Source organism: Oncorhynchus mykiss, chromosome 13 (assembly GCF_013265735.2).
Source record: "Oncorhynchus mykiss isolate Arlee chromosome 13, USDA_OmykA_1.1, whole genome shotgun sequence".
Lineage (NCBI taxonomy): Eukaryota > Metazoa > Chordata > Actinopteri > Salmoniformes > Salmonidae > Oncorhynchus > Oncorhynchus mykiss.
In genome coordinates, this window is record NC_048577.1 from 37,133,723 (window position 1) to 37,152,116 (window position 18,394).

The 18,394-nt window shown below is 41.6% G+C and overlaps 1 protein-coding gene across 1 annotated transcript; it reads right to left on the reverse strand.

Annotated features, from left to right (window-relative positions):
* Positions 1-96: 96 nt before the first annotated feature.
* Positions 97-17,812, reverse strand: LOC110486260 (ras-related protein Rab-5C). Its single transcript, XM_021557713.2, has 6 exons — positions 17,656-17,812; positions 4,807-5,171; positions 3,123-3,274; positions 2,838-2,960; positions 2,512-2,605; positions 97-1,616 (listed from the first exon to the last, which is right to left on the reverse strand). The coding sequence occupies exons 2-6, from the start codon at positions 4,970-4,972 to the stop codon at positions 1,492-1,494; spliced, it is 660 nt and encodes a 219-aa protein (XP_021413388.1). The 5' UTR covers positions 4,973-5,171; positions 17,656-17,812; the 3' UTR covers positions 97-1,491.
* Between the last annotated feature and the right edge of the window lie 582 nt (positions 17,813-18,394).

Genomic DNA, 18,394 nt, shown 5'->3' on the forward strand with positions numbered 1-18,394 from the left:
GTTGGTAGAGATACGAATAGCTGTTAGGTGAAATCTAACAGTGAAAAAAATCTACTCAAATACCCATTGTCACACAACAAATGAGAAGACAGGCAGTCAATGAGATACCTTCCCCCTTATTTATTGGTAAAATGACAATTTGTTGTTTTGCTTCGTTTTCCCCCTGGCCCCCATCTCACAGCAGTGACAGCTGCAGGTACAGTTGTGCTAGTCGTTGATGTCATAACAGACGCAGACTGGTCAGAGGAATCCCGCCCCGATAGGAAAAAGTAACACAAAAAAAAATAAAAAAATCAAAAGTGAAAGAAACTGAAGAGAACGTCTGAAATCACAAGAGGTGAAAGAAGCAGTGCACCCAATACCAGAGACTCTTCAGAAAACAAAAGAGTTGTACACAAAATAAAAAATACATCTTTACATGACAAAAATAATTGAGGATGACAAAGCATCATGTTGAGATTGGGAAGGTATTGTATTGACAGTAACTACTGATTGGTTACATGTTTGAAGAAAATAATTATACAAATAATAGCAACATGTTTTCAATACACATCTGTGATTTTGGTCAGGAAAACAACTCTTGCTTCATCCTTTTCGTCATTGTATATGAATGATTCAAAAACATTACATTAATGCTAAAAAAATGACTTATTGGTGACTGATGTTAATGCACTATGCATATGGTTGGATATCATAGATTAATGATTGGAAAACCTTAGGCGGTCTAGTCTTTGAAATCATACTGTTTAACGTGTGCCAAAAATAAGTCAACAATAATAATAACAATGTAATAGTTCAGTTCATCTACACAACTGCTATATCTGGAAGGAAACAACTGTTCTAACTCCTTTTTTGGGGTTGAACACCTCTCCCTTCTCTTGCCCAAGGGTGACGATCGGGAACAAGGAAAAATGAAATCATGAGAATTGCTACAGTCACCCACCCCCAAACTAAAATAGGGTTAGAAGTGACAGAAGACATACGTTGAAATACTGTAGCATTATGGTAAAGAAAGATGAGAGCGAGAGAGAGAAAGGAGAGGGCCAAAGAGCCTGTTCATTATTCCTCCCAGTTGAGTTTGATTTTCTTCTTACAGAAATACAGTGAAACAAAAAAATTACAGTGCTCTGTTAAGTGCGATTGGTAAGGATTGATCTTTTCCCCCCCTCCCTAAGTGGGTTGTTGTTTTTGCCTGGGTGATGTCAGATGTCCATCGTTTGGTTGGTTGGAGATAATGGGTTGTTATGTCCTCGGGCAAGTTAAAACAGTTGTAGGTCGTCATGTTGGTCATAATTGTGTCATTTGTCTGATCATTGGAACCTTGGAGTTGTGTGTTGACAGTTGATTGGCCTGTGAGCTGGTTTGCTTATCAGTTGATCGGTGCATGGTGGTTGGTCAGACCGTCAGTTGGTTTGACCGTGGGATGTGTTTGTCAGCTGGTCTAATCAGTTGGTTGATACTGCAGGTTGGTTGGTGTGTCGGTCCAGTTGGTTAGTTCCCACCACAGCACTTGCTTCCACCAGCCTGTGGGGCGGCTTCCTGCAGGTCCACTCCTGCCCGACCACCGGCCCGGCCACCGGCTCCACCCGCTGGCTCGTTCTTAGGAAGCTTCTTGGCTACAGGAGAAGGACAGAAAGAAAGTAGGAAGCCTTTATGGTTTCTACATATTTCATTTGTTCTGGGAAGAAATGTACACCGAGTATACAAAACATTTTGAACACCTGCTCTTTCCATGACAGACTGACCAGGTGAATCCAGGTGAAAGCTAGGATCCCTTATTGATGTCAATTGTTAAATCCTCTTCAAATCATTGTAGATGAAGGAGAGACAGGTTAAAGAAGGATCTTTAAGCCTTGAGACAGTTGACATGGATTGTGTATGTGCCATTCAGAGGGTGAATGGACAAGACAAAAGATTGAAGTTCCTTTGAACAGGGTATGGTAGTAGGTGCCAGGCGCACCGGTTTGTGTAAAGAACTGCAACGCTGCTGGGTTTCTCACGCTCAACAGTTTCCCGTGTGTATCAACAATGGTCCACCACCCAAAGGACATCCAGCCAACTTGACACAACTGTGGAAAGCATTGGAGTCAACATGGGCCAGCATCCCTGTGAAACGCTTGACACCTTGTAGAGTCAATGCCCCCAATGAATTGAGGCTGTTCTGAGGGCAAAAGGATGGGTGCAACTAAAAATTAGGAAAGTGTTTCTAATTAAGCAATAAGGCACCAGGGGTTGTGGTATATGGCCAACATACCACAGCTAAGTGCTTTTCTTAGGCACAATGCCCTGGATACAGCGCTCAGCCGTGGTATATTGGCCATATACCACAAACCCCTAAGGTGCCATATTGCTATTATAAACTGGTTACCAACATAATCAGAGCAGTAAAAATAAGTGTTTCGTCATACCTGTGGTATATGGTCTGATATACCACAGCTGTCAGCCAATCAGGATTCAGGGCTCGAATCACCCAGTTTTATAAATGCACATATAATATTGTGGTACACGTACCTATGGCCATAAAGATCTCATTGACGTTCATGGCCGTCTTGGCTGAAGTCTCCATGAAGAGCAAACTGTTGTCATCTGCGTACGCTTGTGCTTCCTACACAAAAAACAAAGGGAGGACAGAGATCTTTAGAGCTCCATCACAAACATGTCGATACAATCAGTAATAACCCATACGCTTTGAGAGTTCGTGAGCATTCTTGAATATCAACAGAAACTATAAAAATGACATTTCTAGGACATTCTCCTGTTTAAACAAACGTATCATTGACATGTTCCACTAATAGTCCAGTGGGAGCAGCATCTAATTGTTAGGAGTTCCTCAGTACCTGGAAGTCCACAGCTCTTTTGTTGGCCAGGTCAGCTTTGTTCCCTGCCAGTGCAATAACGATATTAGGGCTGGCTTGTCGTTGGAGCTCCTTCACCCAGTTCTTTGCACGTGTGAATGTATCCTGCACAGGAAGAAAAAAAAAAAACTTTCTTAACATCATAAAAACATTTGTGATATGATGAAATACATGACAAAGGAAGATTACACAATGGATGTGTGTTTTTCACACAAGAGCTCTATTTATACATCTACAGAAGTGTGAGTTACGAGAGCTGTCACTCACTGTGTTGGTGATGTCATAGACCACGATGGCAGCTTGCGCTCCTCTGTAGTACATAGGGGCCAGGCTGTGATACCGTTCCTGCCCTGCAGTGTCCCAGATCTCAAACTTAACTGTTGTGTCATCCAAGCAGACAGTCTGTGTGAGGAAGGCAGCTGGATGGGTGTAGAGACAAATCAGACTTAGTTTCAGGGTCTATTTTTATTTTGAAGTCTGAAAATGCCCTACACATAGAAAATAAGTGTACATTTTACTTTGCCTGTGCATTTCCTCACAGTGGAGTAATACTCAGTATCTGCACAGGACAGGTATTCTGTTTTCTTCCTTAGATAGGGACAACTATACCCCCTAGGACACCATTTGACAGGGCCGAGTTAAACTAGCACAAGGCAAACATAACCCCCAACAGCCAAGGCCATGAGACAGTTAAGAGGAAACATGAACAGTGGCTTAATGAGAACTCGTGAAGCTACAAAGCCAGCGCTGAGGAGAATTGGGAGCCTTCCAATGTTAGAGAGAGGAGGAAGGGACAATTATGTAAATAAACAAGATCGAATCGCAGAGCACTAAGCACCGGGTAAAAGGTTACTGCGAGAAATGTAGTGAGAGTTAAAAAAAAGTGACGAAGAGAACAAAACATGTGGCTGTCTATTGGCTAATCCATGGAACACAAAGAGAATGCTAATTCAGCCCGTTGTGTCACATGGCTGAGGGAAATGTACAGCAGCACTCATAGAGGAAGCCTGCTCCATACTAAAAGCTCGGTGACCTTTGACCAGACAGCTGACAACCGGTTTTAAAATGTTTTTAAAATGCTGACTCGTCCTAAGGCTTTGGCTAGTGTAAGCACCAAGCATCCTGCCTCTCCAGCCTCACCCTGCTGTTGCTGCGACTCTACTTTATTTATTTATAGGAAGGGTAATGCATAAATCATGAAGAAAGCAATCTAGCTAGTAAACCACTAAAACATCATGGAAGTTCCCAACACCCGTGTGTAGGTTTGAAACACTAGGTGAAGCTGAAAATAAATAGTTACTCATTATCCAACTTTTGCAGTGGAATTCTTTGAAATGTTAAAACCAGAAACTTGAGACATCAAGTATTGGCTTCCAGATGGGTAGATATTAGAGCAGTTCCAGGACAGGAAATCCCATTGTTGACCGACTTCCTTCCTGTTTTAAGAGCCCACAGGGAGAGACCCCCTTCTCGCTGCTCCACTCCGACTAGCAAGTCAATACATACCTTATTAGGCAGATGACAAGTACCTCTTTCTCACACTTACCTATTTTCAGTTTTGGTTTGAACATTCTCTATAAGGCTTTCTGTGGCCGGGAGTAAGGACATCCCACTCCTTGTGGCATATTTAAAACTGTCAGTCAGAGGCTCGGCTGCTCATGCAAGAGTCAGGTGATCAGCTGCCAAGAAAAATCTGGTTCTGTAGCTCAAGGTCTACTCCTGACCTGGCCTTGACAACAGCCAGGGTAAGGGCTGCTAGCTAGCAGGAACACAGCTCCGGTTACCAAGGCATTCAAAGTGGTCTTCCTTCAGTCCACTACACATTCTATTTGATCTTTATAACATGATACTGACTCAACACACGGACAGCTGTAAAGCAACACAAAACACTAAGCATGACAGACATAGTCAGAAGAATGACAATCCCAATGCCAACGGCGTGCCTACTCACCTCCGATGGTGCTCTCCTGGTACTCGTGGAACTGGCCCTTGACAAAGCGCAGCACCAAGCTGGATTTGCCCACCGCTGACTCTCCCAGCAGCACCAGCTTGAACTGGCAGATCTTGTTGCTGGCTGCCGCGCCGTTGGTCCGTGCTGGTCCTCCTCGACCTGCCATGCTGCCGAGCAGAGCGCTTCAACGGGGTAAGAGGCTCTTGGTGGAGGATGAGGCTGCCTTGGGCGGAGGACTGGGGCTCTGAAGCGGAGCAGGGACTGGAGCCGAGACAGGGCCAGGTGAGGGTGGGCTAAGCTGGGTCAGGCGAGTCTAGGCCAGGCAGTGAGGGGGCCGGAGGAAGAGGGGACTTCACCTGTGGGAGCTGGAAGAAAGAACCGACTGAGTAATAATATCACTAGTAGGCAGCCAGTGTGACAGGAAAACTTTAGTAAACTAGAGTGCCTTCAGAAAGTATTTATACCCCTTTTTTGTTGTATTACAGCCTGAATTCAACATGGATTAAATAGTTTCTGTTTTCAACCATCTACACAAAATACCCCATAATGACAAAGTGAAAACATGCTTAGAAATGTTGCTCATTTATTGAAAATTAAATCTAATTTACATAAGTATTCACACCCCTGAGTCAATACTTTGTAGAAGCATCTTTTTCATTTTCCACACCTGGTTGTGCAACATTTGCCCATTATTCTTTTTCAAAATTCTTCAAGCTCTGTCAAATTGGTTGTTGATCATTGCAAGACAGACATTTTTAAAGTGTCTTGCCATACATTTTCAAGTAGATTTAAGTCAAAACTAACTCGGCCACTCAAGAACATTCACTGTCTTCTTGGTAAGCAACTCCAGTGTAGATTTGGACTTGTGTTTTAGGTTATTGTCCTGGTGAATTCATCTCCTAGGGTCAGCAGACAACCAGGTTTTTGTCTAGGATTTTGCCTGTGCTTAGCTCCATTTTGTTTATTTTTTATCCTGAAAGGACTGGAGGATCTTAACAATTACAAGCATACCTATAACATGATGTAGCCTCCACTATGCTTGACAATATGGAGGGTGGTACTCTCTCTTGTATTGGATTTGCCCCAAACATAACATTTTGTATTCAGAATAAAAAGTAAATGCTTTGCCATATTTTTTGCAGTGTTACTTTAGTGTCTTGTTGCAAACAGGATGTACGATTCGGAATTTTTTCACTCTGTACAGGCTTCCGTCTATTCACTCTGTCAATTACGTTAGTATTGTGGAGTAACTACAATGTTGTTGAGCCATCTTCAGTTGTCTCCCATCACAGCCATTAAATACTCTGTTTTAAAGTTACCATTGGACTCATGGTGAAATCCCAGAGCGGTTTCCTTCCTCTCCGGCAACCGAGTTAGGAAGGTCACCTGTATTTTACTAGTGACTGGGTGTATTGATACACCAGTCAAAGTGTAATTAATAACTTCACCATGCTCAAAGGGATAGTCAATTACTTTATTCTTTTTTTTACCCATCTACCAATAGGTTCCCTTCTTTGCAAAGCATTGGAAAGGGACCTTACAAATAATTGTGTGTGTGGGGTACAGAGATGAGGTAGTCATTCAAAAATCAGGTTAAACACTTATTGCACCCAGAGTGAATCCATGCAACTTGTGACTTGTTAAACAAATGTTTACTCCAGAACTTATTTAGGTTTGCCATAACAAAAGGGTTGAATACTTATTGATTCAAGACATTTTCAAATTCCAGGCTGTATCACAACCGGCCGTAATTGGGAGTCCCATAGGTCGGCGCACAATTGGCCCAGCGTCGTTAGGGTTTGGCCGGGGTAGGCAGTCATTGTAAATAATCATTTGACTTGCCTAGTTAAATAAAAAGGTTAAATAAATGTTTCAAAATGAATGAAAAACAAATCTTTCCAAGTTAGCTACTCCCTCAAGTGTCTGGTATAAACCAATCTACTTTCATGTTCCAGTGTTGAGTCCTTTGTATCTTAACCTTTGACTGGGCTTATTATTCAGGTTCAAACAAACCTTTAAAAATGTGCATCACTTACTCATTAAATCCCAGAAATGCCTCAAATTAATGTCTAGCAGACTAATTGCTCCAGTTCAGTGTTGTAAATCAATAATGTTCTGATAAACACTATTGGTCGAGGAACATCTCAGTGCTTCTGAATGCCATGGTTTGACAAGAAAACAGTCCAAATGTTTAAATGAAGGTTATTTTCTGATTGGCCTACTGGAAACCCACATTGTGGTCTGGACGTCTGTTTGAATGGGGCTGGACAGGGAGATAAGCCCTGTCCTATTCTCTCAATTATATTTACTTTAGACTCAACAGTCAAACACAGCAGTGAAGGAAATGTCCTGTGGTCCTGTCTAAAGCAACATTTAGATACACAGATTGGGTCATGATGAGTACGACCACAATTAACCATGAACATTCACAATCATGACGCTTGAACGCCAAATCAGGGGGGGACGGGGACGCGCCCCACCCCCCCAGACCTCTGTCTAGACACATTAGCCTAAAGCAGAGTTCAACTGTGTTCACATCCAACCCAATGCAACCTGTGAGTGTGTGTGTGTGTGTGTTCTCAGAGACCACAGAGCTGAGGACCACAGTGAAAATACAGAACAGGAACTGATAGTCTGTGAGCTGCTTGCCCCAAGGACTCCTGTTTCTGTGTTTACAATCCACCTTGGGCCTGCACACATCCATCTTAACGTCGATAGGTCCACGTTAGTCACAGGATGATGTGCAGATTGTCATCTTATGGTTGGGCCAGTGTACTCAGAGTCCAAGTGTTGTTCTTTACATTGACTGTGGAATATGACTACAGTAAGAAAAACTTAAAAAAACACATCTTCCATTGTGCTACTTTACACGGTCAGTCAGCTTCTGCTTGGTGAAAGGGACAGGGCACGGAATGACTATAAAAGCAGGAAGTGAACATTGCAGAAGGACAGAGTAGCACAGACAGAGTTGGCCCGTTACACTAAGCCATTAACTGTTAGGACAACCAGCCTAGGTTAGCCTACAATGCTAAAATCCATAATTAAGTGTGAAACATCACAATAACGTCACAAAATAGGTCTACATGACACTACAGTGTATAGGTTTATACTATAGGCCTGTCTTTCAACAGTGAGTGCAGATTGAAAGAACACACTTGACTAGAGGGGGAGAATAATATCTGTGGGGGGGGGGGGGGGGGGGGGGTGTACAGTTTTCTGAAAGTCTACACAGTTATGGGGGTGATAATAAATCGCAATTTTAAATCAAATTTTTTACAGTTCTACACATTTTGCCATCGCTTATGCCGTGTTCTTACAGTGACTCAAACAAAACTAAATCAATGAGGGTCCCATGGCATATTCAGTTGATTTTTCCCCCACAATTCTCGTTTTCTTCATTTTTTAATTTAAAAACTATATATAAAAAAAAATATTAAAAAACAGGTTTCCGTTTTGCAGTCTCTTTTTATTACTATTAAAAAATGTAACAAAAATTGGACGTTTTAAATTGCACAACAATGCTTAAAAGACATCGACATTTTTTAAATGCAAGTGTGCACCAGCAAGAGACTTGTTTGGTTAGCAACATTTCTGTAGTGCTCATGTGATTGGCCATTTGTTTTGTATACTCTGCACTGGATTGATAAAATAATCATGAAATCATTCTCCCAGGTGGCTACTTTGTAGATAACATTTAATTGACAATGTTTTTGGGGAAGCCATCTCTACCAGAAGACTTATCATTAGCATCTTCGCTACACGGCCATACAAAGTGGAGACATATGCGCGCACACACAGTTTCAGAAAGTTGCAGGAAAATACAAAATCACCAATGCATTTAGTTCATGTCTTATGATTAACTTGGGCAAATTAATACATTTTCTAATAAGTTCAATACATTTTTGGGAATATTGTTGAATTCTGTTTTATTTTCTGGATTCCGTGATTCCGTCCACAACATGGATTTTATAGGGTCCTGGTTAAGGAGCGAGAGAGGGGTAGGCCAGCCAGAGTAGGGTTGCTGTTGGCACTCAGTCTTTCCCAGGCCAGGCAAGGCTCTAATCTTCTGCATGTGACAGAAGATCACACTGTGTGGGTACCACACACTGGCCTGAGAGGGTCAGCCCAGCACAGAGCAGACAGTACAGCAAGGTAGCACACCAAAGGCCTAGACTACTGCCACATACACACCATCCGAGGGATTCCTAGACAGACCACAGTGAGTGTGGAGAGAAACACTGCATGTTCATTGGGTCAACATGTACGTGCTAATATGACGAAGCCGAGGTGCAAACGAGAGGAAGTTGTAACAAAGCCAACATAGACCAGGACTGTGGAACTAAAGCCCAATGTCCTTGTGTTTCTGAGAAGAACGTAGAAACATCCTGGTATCTCTTCTAATTAAGCTCCCGAGTGGCGCAGCGGTCTAAGGAACTGCATCTCAGTGCAAAAGACGAGTCACTGCAGTTCCTTGTTCGAAACCAGGCTGCATCACATCCGGCCGTAAAGTCCCATAAGGCGGCGCACAATTGGTCCAGTGTCGTCCAGGTTTGGCCCGGAGTAGGCCGTCATTGTAAATAAGAATTTGTTCTTAACCTTTTATTTAACTAGGCATGTCAGTTAACAAAAAAAAGAAATACAAAAGCTAGCCTAAACAGGTCACTTCTGTCAAACGTTGAGGCACTTTTTACACAACCCATTTACCCTTACCAGTATGTATACCATTCTAAGGCAAAACAACAGGTGTGACTGCTCTCCAACCCTGATAGTCTACTACACACACTATGGAAATGAAGAGGTCAGCATGCCTCACTGCCCCAGGACAAGGCTCCATAGCCAAGGACTGGGAGAAGAGGGGAGGAAGGCTGGGGTGATTCCCAGCCTGAGATAAGGGCTTCAGAAACAAACAGGATAAGAGTGAAAGAACATTTAACCTAGGCTAGTCATATGTGAGGCCATAATGTATATTAGTGTAAGTAACACTGATGTTAACACTCAATATAATATAAACACAGAGGACAAATAACTGAAAATCTGAGCAGCATCAAAAGCCCATGTTCAATCCACCATCATAAACCAAAACAGTGGATTTAGGCCTAAGAGTTTAGGACATGGTTATTGAACAGTATAGTGAACAGGACGGCACACAATTGGCCCAGCGTCGTCCGGGTTTGGCCAGGGTAGAGCGTCATTAACTGACTTGCCTAGTTAAATAAAATAAAAAATACAAATTATCCTTGGTAATATGATTGACTGATTGCTAGAGGGCTGCAGTGGCTGGCCCAACACTCACACACTCCTGTTCTGAGAGTCACTCAGAGCAGCATCCTGCTTCTAAGCAGCTCTCTGCTGGCATCTTTAATGGGCTCTGGAGACCTCTACACACTGAAGTGGGTCAGAGAGATGAAGGGGAGAGAGGCTGGGTCAAAGAGAGAGTAGGCGAGAGGGATGGAGAGAAAGGTAGGAAGAGACGGTGAAATATTCATACAGCTTCCCGTGGGCTTTGCTGCTAGCTTGATATCCAAGCACTTAGTAAAACACAGCCACTGAGAACTGGTAGCAACACACACACACACACACACTTAACTACATACAGATATTGCATGCATTGCCCCCATGATGCAACAGTTTCTCACTCGCATGCATGGGGTAGATTTTAACGCTTTACAAGACAACGCATGCACAGATATAGCAAATGAAGAAGCCACGTTCATGATGGACAAACCGACTCCGCGTGTGCACGTTGGTTTTGTCTACCCCCACCAGACGCGTTTCATGCAGGTTCAAATACCAAAAGCAACTATATTAATTTGGGGTCAGGTAAAAACACACATGAAACATGATTGGACATTTAGCTAGCTAGCTTGCTGTTGCTAGGTAATTGGTCCTGGAAGATAAAACGGTGGGTTGTTATTTTACCTGAAATACACATGGCCCTTTTTTGTTTTGCCGGATCTTTCACATGGCGGTTGGCAATCAACTTTAGATGGGAGGTAGATGGGAGAGGCGGGACTTGCAGTGCACCAAGAGTCTAAAATAGAACCAAGTTCTATTAGCGCCTGGCTACGCAGACGCACGTTTACGCACGCCAGCACTTTGGATTAAATGATTGAATAACAAAAATGTACACATTCATGTTATTCAACATGGTCAGTTTTGTCAGAATGTTATTAAGTCTGGAAAAGAGTGTGTGGGAGAGGGGGAAATTCTCAGTAACTTCAGTTTCTATTTACCATCACCTTGTGGGTTTCCTCTTATACTTGACATCCCAAACATTTCACACACACACAATGACTGGTCCACCCAACTGGCCTTAAGTTAGCTAACATTTGAAGTACCCACTCTCATATTTAGCCATGAACCCCATCTGCTATTCCCCACACTACTCTGAACTAGGGCCAGGACCCTACCACTATTGCAATACTCGTTAGTATCGTGGCAACGAATTAAAACAAAGTGGATTTAACTTGAGGAAAATAGCCATAATGTTGGAAACAAACATCTTATGTTGTCATCCAGAGTCACATTTATTTTCCAAGCTATAGCACACAATATTTTAAATGCAGCAGGTTTTTGAAGAAACAAAGAGTTAGATCTGCTTCGTGTTTTCATTTTTGACATCGAAAACATATCCTGGTATCGTCCCGGCCCTACTCTTAACCTCAGAGCCCTCACAGCCAACCCCATTATTGACCACAATTGGCCTAAAGGTATGCTTCAGTCACAGCTCACAGTCCCACTGTGCTCTGCTGTCAGGTACAACTTAGCCTGGGTGCCGGTTAGTTTCTGCTCTCTTGTCAACTCGTTATGGAATTGTCATACCAAACATTGCTGAAAGACTTGTCAATGACATTGGATTAGGCAAAAACAGATCTAGAATCAGGCTACGTAAAACTCCTAGGCCCGTGCTGTTCATGGTAATCAGCAAGGGGTGAAATGGGTGATGATCAGAAAGAGCAACAGATGCTACTGGACTGGACAGAATGAAACAACATATTAGAATATTTATTTATTTATTTGACCTTTATTTAACCAGGCAAGTCAGTTAATAACAAATTCTTATTTTAAATGACAGCCTAGGAACAGTGGGTTAACTACCTTGTTCAGGGGCAGATCGACAGATTTATTTTTACCTTGTCAGCTCGGGGATTTGATCTTGCAACCTTTCGGTTACTAGTCCAACGCTTTAACCACTAGGCAACCTATTGTAAGCACTGCTAACAATACACACCACCATAGGCATATGAGCTGTGTTCCCAAAGGACAATTCAAACTAGAGGTCGACCGATTAAATCGGAATGGCCAATTAATTAGGGCCGATTTCAAGTTCAGAACAATCGGAAATTGGTATTTTTGGACGCCGATTTGTTAAATGTATTTTTATACCTTTATTCAACTAGGCAAGTCAGTTAAGAACACATTCTTATTTTCAATGACGGCCTAGGAACGGTGGGTTAACTGCCTTGTTCGGGGGCAGATGGACAGATTTTCACCTTGTCAGCTCAGGGGATCCAATCTTGCCTTACCGTTAACTAGTCCAATGCTATAACCACCTGCCTCTCTCTCATTGCACTCCACAAGGAGCCTGCTTGTTACGCAAATGTAGTAGAAGCCAAGGTAAGTTGCTAGCTAGCATTAAACTTATCTTATAAAAAACAATCAATCATAATCACTAGTTAACTACACATGGTTGATGATATTACTCGTTTATCTAGCGTGTCCTGCATTGCATATAAATCGATGCAACGCTGGGGGATGATTTAACAAAAGTGCATTTGCGCAAAAAAAAAAAGCACAATCGTTGGACGACTGTACCTACCCATAAACATCAATGCCTTTCTTAAAATCAATACACAGAAGTATATATTTTTGCATATTTAGCTAAAAGAAATCCAGGTTAGCAGGCAATATTAACCAGGTGAAATTGTGTCACTTCTCTTGCGTTCATTGCACGTAGAGTCAGGGTATATGCAACAGTTTGGGCAGCCTGGCTCATTGTGAACTAATTTGCCAGAATTTTACATAATTATGACATAACATTGAAGGTTGTGCAATGTAACAGCAGTATTTAGTCTTAGGGATGCCACCCGTTAGATAAAATACGGAACAGTTCCGTATTTCACTGAAATAATAAACGTTTTGTTTTCGAAATGATAGTTTCCGGATTCAGCCATATTAATGACAAAAGGCTTGTATTTCTGTGTGTTATGTCATAATTAAGTCTATAATTTGATAGAGCAGTCTGACTGAGCAGTGGTAGGCAGCTCATTCATTCAAACTGCACTTTAGTACGTTTTACCAGCAGCTCTTCGCAAGCACAGCGCTGTTTATGACTTCAAGCCTATCAGCCTAATGGCTGGTGTAACCGATGTGAAATGGCTAGCTAGTTAGCGCTAATAGCGTTTCAAACGTCACTCGCTCTGAGACTTGGAGTAGTTATTCCCCTTGCTCTGCAAGGGCCGCGGCTTTTGTGGAGCGATGGGTAACGCTGCTTCGAATGTGGCTGTTATCGATGTGTTCCTGGTTTGAGCCCAGGTAGGGGCGAGGAGAGGGATGGAAGCTATACTGTTACACTGGCAATACTATAGTGCCTATAAGAACATCCAATAGTCAAAGGTATATGAAATACAAATGGTATAGAGAGAAATAGTCCTATAAATTCTATATTAACTACAACCTAAAACCTCTTACCTTGGAATATTGAAGTCTCATGTTAAAAAGAACCACCAACTTTCCTATGTTCTCATGTTCTTAACAAGGAACTCAAACGTTAGCTTTTTTACATGGCACATATTGCACTTTCTTCTCCAACACTTTGTTTTTGCATTATTTAAACCAAATTGAACATGTTTCATTATTTATTTGAGGTTAAATTGATTTTTATTGATGTATTATATTAAGTTCAAATAAGTGTTCATTCAGTATTGTTGCAATTGTCATTATTACAAATAAATAAAAACATTATTTTTTAAATTGGCCGATTAATCGGTATCGGCTTTTTTGGTCCTCCAATAAATCGGCGTTGAAAAATCATAATCGGTCGACCTCTAATTCAAACAGACTCCCACTCCTAGACTCCAGTTGAAACATCAGCTAGCCCATTTCCTGGCACAGCCATTATCTACAGATGTGGCGGCGTGTGACCGTGTCAATGTGCATTCGTCATCAACGCCATGGAATTAGTGGTGCAACAAGCTGTCAGGCAGGCATAATTAATTTAACCAGTTACCTAGGAATAAGTGGTGACATGACAACAGGTTCTCTGAACTCCAAGGGTGGAGGGACCAGAGGAATTAGATGTAACAGGGAGGGAGGGTGGAGCTAGCAGCAGCCATACCAGTCTGCATCCCGGTATTAGCTTGGCTTTCATCTGAAGTATAAAAGGGTTGGGCCTGCATGGGAAACCGTCAGGGAGGATAAACCCAGCGACAGAAGAGAAAGCGAGACACCCCAATCGAGTAGCACAGCGGACAATTTCAATATGTATGCAAGAGAAACGATAGCCTAATGACTAAGGGATGGGTCAGTTGGAAGAGGAAAGGAATGGTGACTAAGGCTGAGTATAGACAGGCAGTCCAAATTCCTTTATTTTTTTTCCACTCATTGGTATTTTGACCAATCAAATCAGCTCTAAAAATGATCTGATGTGAAAAGATCTGATGTGATTGGTCAAAAGACCAATGGGTGAAAAAAATATCACAATTGGGCTGCCTGTCTAAACACAGCCTAAATCTCTGGGAATGCAAACAGGATACACATCACTAGCAAATGGGGGCAGGCAAGGGGGAAATAATTTCCTTCTCTTTCTGGCTCCCTCTGTGTGTGAAACATGACAGCCAAGCAAAAGCCTGTGCAATACAATTCTACTCCACTCTACTCCGATAATTTTGGCCTACCACGTTAAAGGGAAATATAGCCAACAAGTTGTGGAAAAAGACAACCGTTTCAGAGTTAATTGAAAATAAAGCCATTGTTGATTAAGACGAGAAAATTCCTCAAAAAAAGTGTCTATTGAACCATATGGTCCATCTACTAGAATCTCGTGGACAATATGGACACAGATCTTTTAATATATTTTTTTATGAATACTAATATGTATAATTAAAGTATAAATTACCAAACTTACCAGGTAATCTATGACCAAAAATGACCAAAGATTCAGGTGACGGTTTTAAATTACCGGTAGCTTTGCAATCCTAAGTGAGATAAAAAAGCATCTGTTTTTGCATAAGCCTACTAGACTAAACCCCAACCCCCCCATTCAGTTTGAGCATGGGACTAGTGGGAGAGATAAGAACCCCAGACAGGGGCTCAGCTGCAGAGATAAAGGGTCAGGGTGGGGTTAGTGGGTGTCTCATCTGGCTGCAAGGAAGCACACACTTAATGATTAATGACTCAAACTTAAAGAAATTATTTCCCATTTGTTTAGGCCTAAATTGTGGTTTAATCAATAGGGGCCATACATTGATCTTGTAAGTCTCAAACAAGTCTGGTAGCAAACTGACCAGTAACCCACTCTGCACATAGAACTCTTCAGCTCGGGTAATAGAAAAAAGTCGCACCTACAGTATATCTTCAGTCTTTTGAGGAGTAATCAGACTGACCCGTTGTGAATGGGCATGCTTCTCCTCCTACACACCCGATTCATTAATTCCCCCATTGACTCCAATGCATTACAACCTTTCTGACCACACTAACGCATACCAATTAGGCTTACTTGGGATTAAACATTGAAAAGGGTTGGGTCTCACGCAGATGTGTTATTTTACTCGCCATTCTGTCAGGAATATTTGGAAATATCAGAGAAACTTTCTTAACTAGCCATACAACACCAAATCAAAAACATTTCATGCCACCTAGTAAGATTACCTTTTATAATGTTTGCATGTGTCAAAATGTGTCACCACTCTCTAAGGACAAGGTCCACACCATAACATGGCAGCAGCTGAGGCAAGTTATTAAAAATCCATTCTCTAGTCCTGTTATTAAGCCATAACACACCAATGAGTTTCCAATGAGGATTTACCCTGGTGTTTACCCAAAAGACACAAACCCATTCCACTTTTCAGCCTGCATTTACATAACAATGTTTAAAATGTGAACTTTAACAGCTTCCTACAAAGAAACGGTCTTGAATGATGCAGAGGTTGACTCTGCTTGCCCAAAGTCTTAGTGTCTCACTCCTGATAGAAACTCAATTACACTAGAGCTTACATTAATGTGGCACTTCAGTCTCCTTCTCACCCCATTTAACAAATGACTTACGTAACAAAAGGTACATCTCAAGACAAGTTGGTTATTTGAAATCAGCTGTATAGTGCAAAGGCAAAAACGTGCACCCAGGGTTTGGGAAACTCTGCACTAAGATATGCAATGACTGACATTACGAGGAAACCGGACAACGCACTACCCAATTCCATAGTTGTACATTCTACTATTACAACTTTCAGGAGTAAGTAGAAAGCCGAACTGAGTTCTGGGGGACTCCCGTGCCCACCCCCCTGCCATAGATGACCTGCAGCAAAGGTGAAGGAGTGAACAAGGGTACAGGACTGGGTACAGGACTCATACAGTAAGGTATGAGGGACACCACATTCCACCAGAGAAAAGGAGGCATGCATTCATACAAAAGTAACATGACACAGACAGACTCACACGATGAGGGCTACATCAGACAACTGACCTACCTGTACCACCATTGACACACCAAGTACAGACCAAAACTGTAACTCAGCATTGATGGCATAAAAAATGATGAGCCTAATTAGAGACAGCCATGGACTTTGAACTCCAATTATGCAAAATATGCTTTGAGACCTAGCTAAGTAAACGATTATTTTTATTTTATTTATTTGACCTTTATTTAACTAGGTAAGTCAGTTAAGAACACATTCTTATTTTTCAATGACGGCCTAGGAACTGTGGGTTAACTGCCTGTTCAGGGGCAGAACGACAGATTTGTACCTTGCTAGCTCGGGGATTTGAACTTACAACCTTCCGGTTATTAGTCCAACGCTCTAACCACTAGGCTACCCTTAACGTAAATTACCTGGTGACATGTGGGTTTCTGCAAGATGGAATGTAATTCGTTTTCATTACCAGGCAGAAACCATAAATAGCTATTAAGTTGGTGGATTTCAAACTTCCTCATACTATCGGTCATCACCGCTGACACCAATGGCAATGAGCTAAGATACTCTGTTGAAAGCTTGAAATCAACATATGAAAGGTTTATAAAATTTATTGGACCAAAAGGAAAATCTACTCGCTATATAGTTAGTTAGCTGTCAGTTAAAGGCTAACTAGGTATGAAATATAAATACAAATCTAACACGACATATCTGTAATTTAGCTAGCTAGCCCACCAAGTTACAGTAACTAGCTAGCTTTTTAAAGCCATCATTTTTAAAAATGGTTATATAATGTCAATAAGAGCTAAAGTTGAGTAGCTAGTTAGCTGAGCAGACAACGACAAAAATATGTCTACTGTAAATTAACGTTACTGCCAGTAAAAACAAAATAGGACGACACTGACGAAAGCTAGCTAACGCTAACTAACTTGGCTAAGTTTATGATGACATCATAAAGAAAAGACGGGGTAAACCAAACATCTAAAGATAAATAACTATTTGGTCAAATTATTAACAAAGCGTGTTATTGTTTGCTAACTAGTTACCTCATTAAATATCTGGACAAGTAATCAGTCCCATTTAACATATCAATCTGACAGTCGTTAGCTAGCGACGTATCTCTGGCTAGGTAGCTAGCTAACGTTAGTTTACTGGCTGGTTGCTTGAGCAAAATTTGACAGTGGAAATCTGAACCAAAATAGTATAGTTTACAGCTTACCGTTAAAGGCAAAGGTCAAACATGCGTTCCCTTTTCTTCGTATACTCTCACTTTCCACAATTTCGACTTTGACGACTTTTCTCTATCACAGCTCACTACGACTGCTCAACACATAGGCCCCGGCCTTCACTTCTGCTTAGAGCATTTTTTCCGGGATCCTCCCACTTCCCGAAGGTGTGGCTTCCCTCTGATTGTGTCGTTGGGAACCTGGGAACTGTAGTCTACTAAATCAATGAACACAAATTTGGTCAGGGCTGATTATTTAGGAGTCGTCTCCGTAGACAGACTTGTTGGCTCCCACAATGTATCAATGCTACTGATTTGGCTTATGATCGGGTTTACGAGACTAATTTAGGAGTGGCAAGCAGTGGCATTCCCCAGCGCAATATAAAAACCATATCCGAGATTTTTTTAAAGATATATAAAAAAAAACATCCAACTAGCGTTTACACAAGCAGCCCAGTTCTGATATTTTGTACACTCATTTGTATTTTAACCAATCACATCAGATATTTTAAAATCAGATCTTTTTCAGAGCTGATATTTTTGGTCAAAAGAAACACTCCTGGCAATCAACTACTCACATTCGGTCCCATAGTTTTTCAAATGTATTTACTAAAATATTTGCTTTAAATGTATAACCATCTGGTGGCGCTAAAGACCATGATATTTGCCATCACCTGACATCAGTTCAGATCTACATTTTGTTCATAAAAGTAAACTCATTGGCCCAAACGTG

Excerpts from the sequence above, each read along its gene's own strand:
- LOC110486260 (XM_021557713.2), bottom strand. The coding sequence starts at position 4,972 with ATGGCAGGTCGAGGAGGACCAGCACGGACCAACGGCGCGGCAGCCAGC. Across the intron at positions 3,275-4,806 it reads CCAGGAGAGCACCATCGGAG|CTGCCTTCCTCACACAGACT; the intron begins GTGAGTAGGCAC and ends ACACCCATCCAG. Across the intron at positions 2,961-3,122 it reads TCTATGACATCACCAACACA|GATACATTCACACGTGCAAA; the intron begins GTGAGTGACAGC and ends CTTCCTGTGCAG.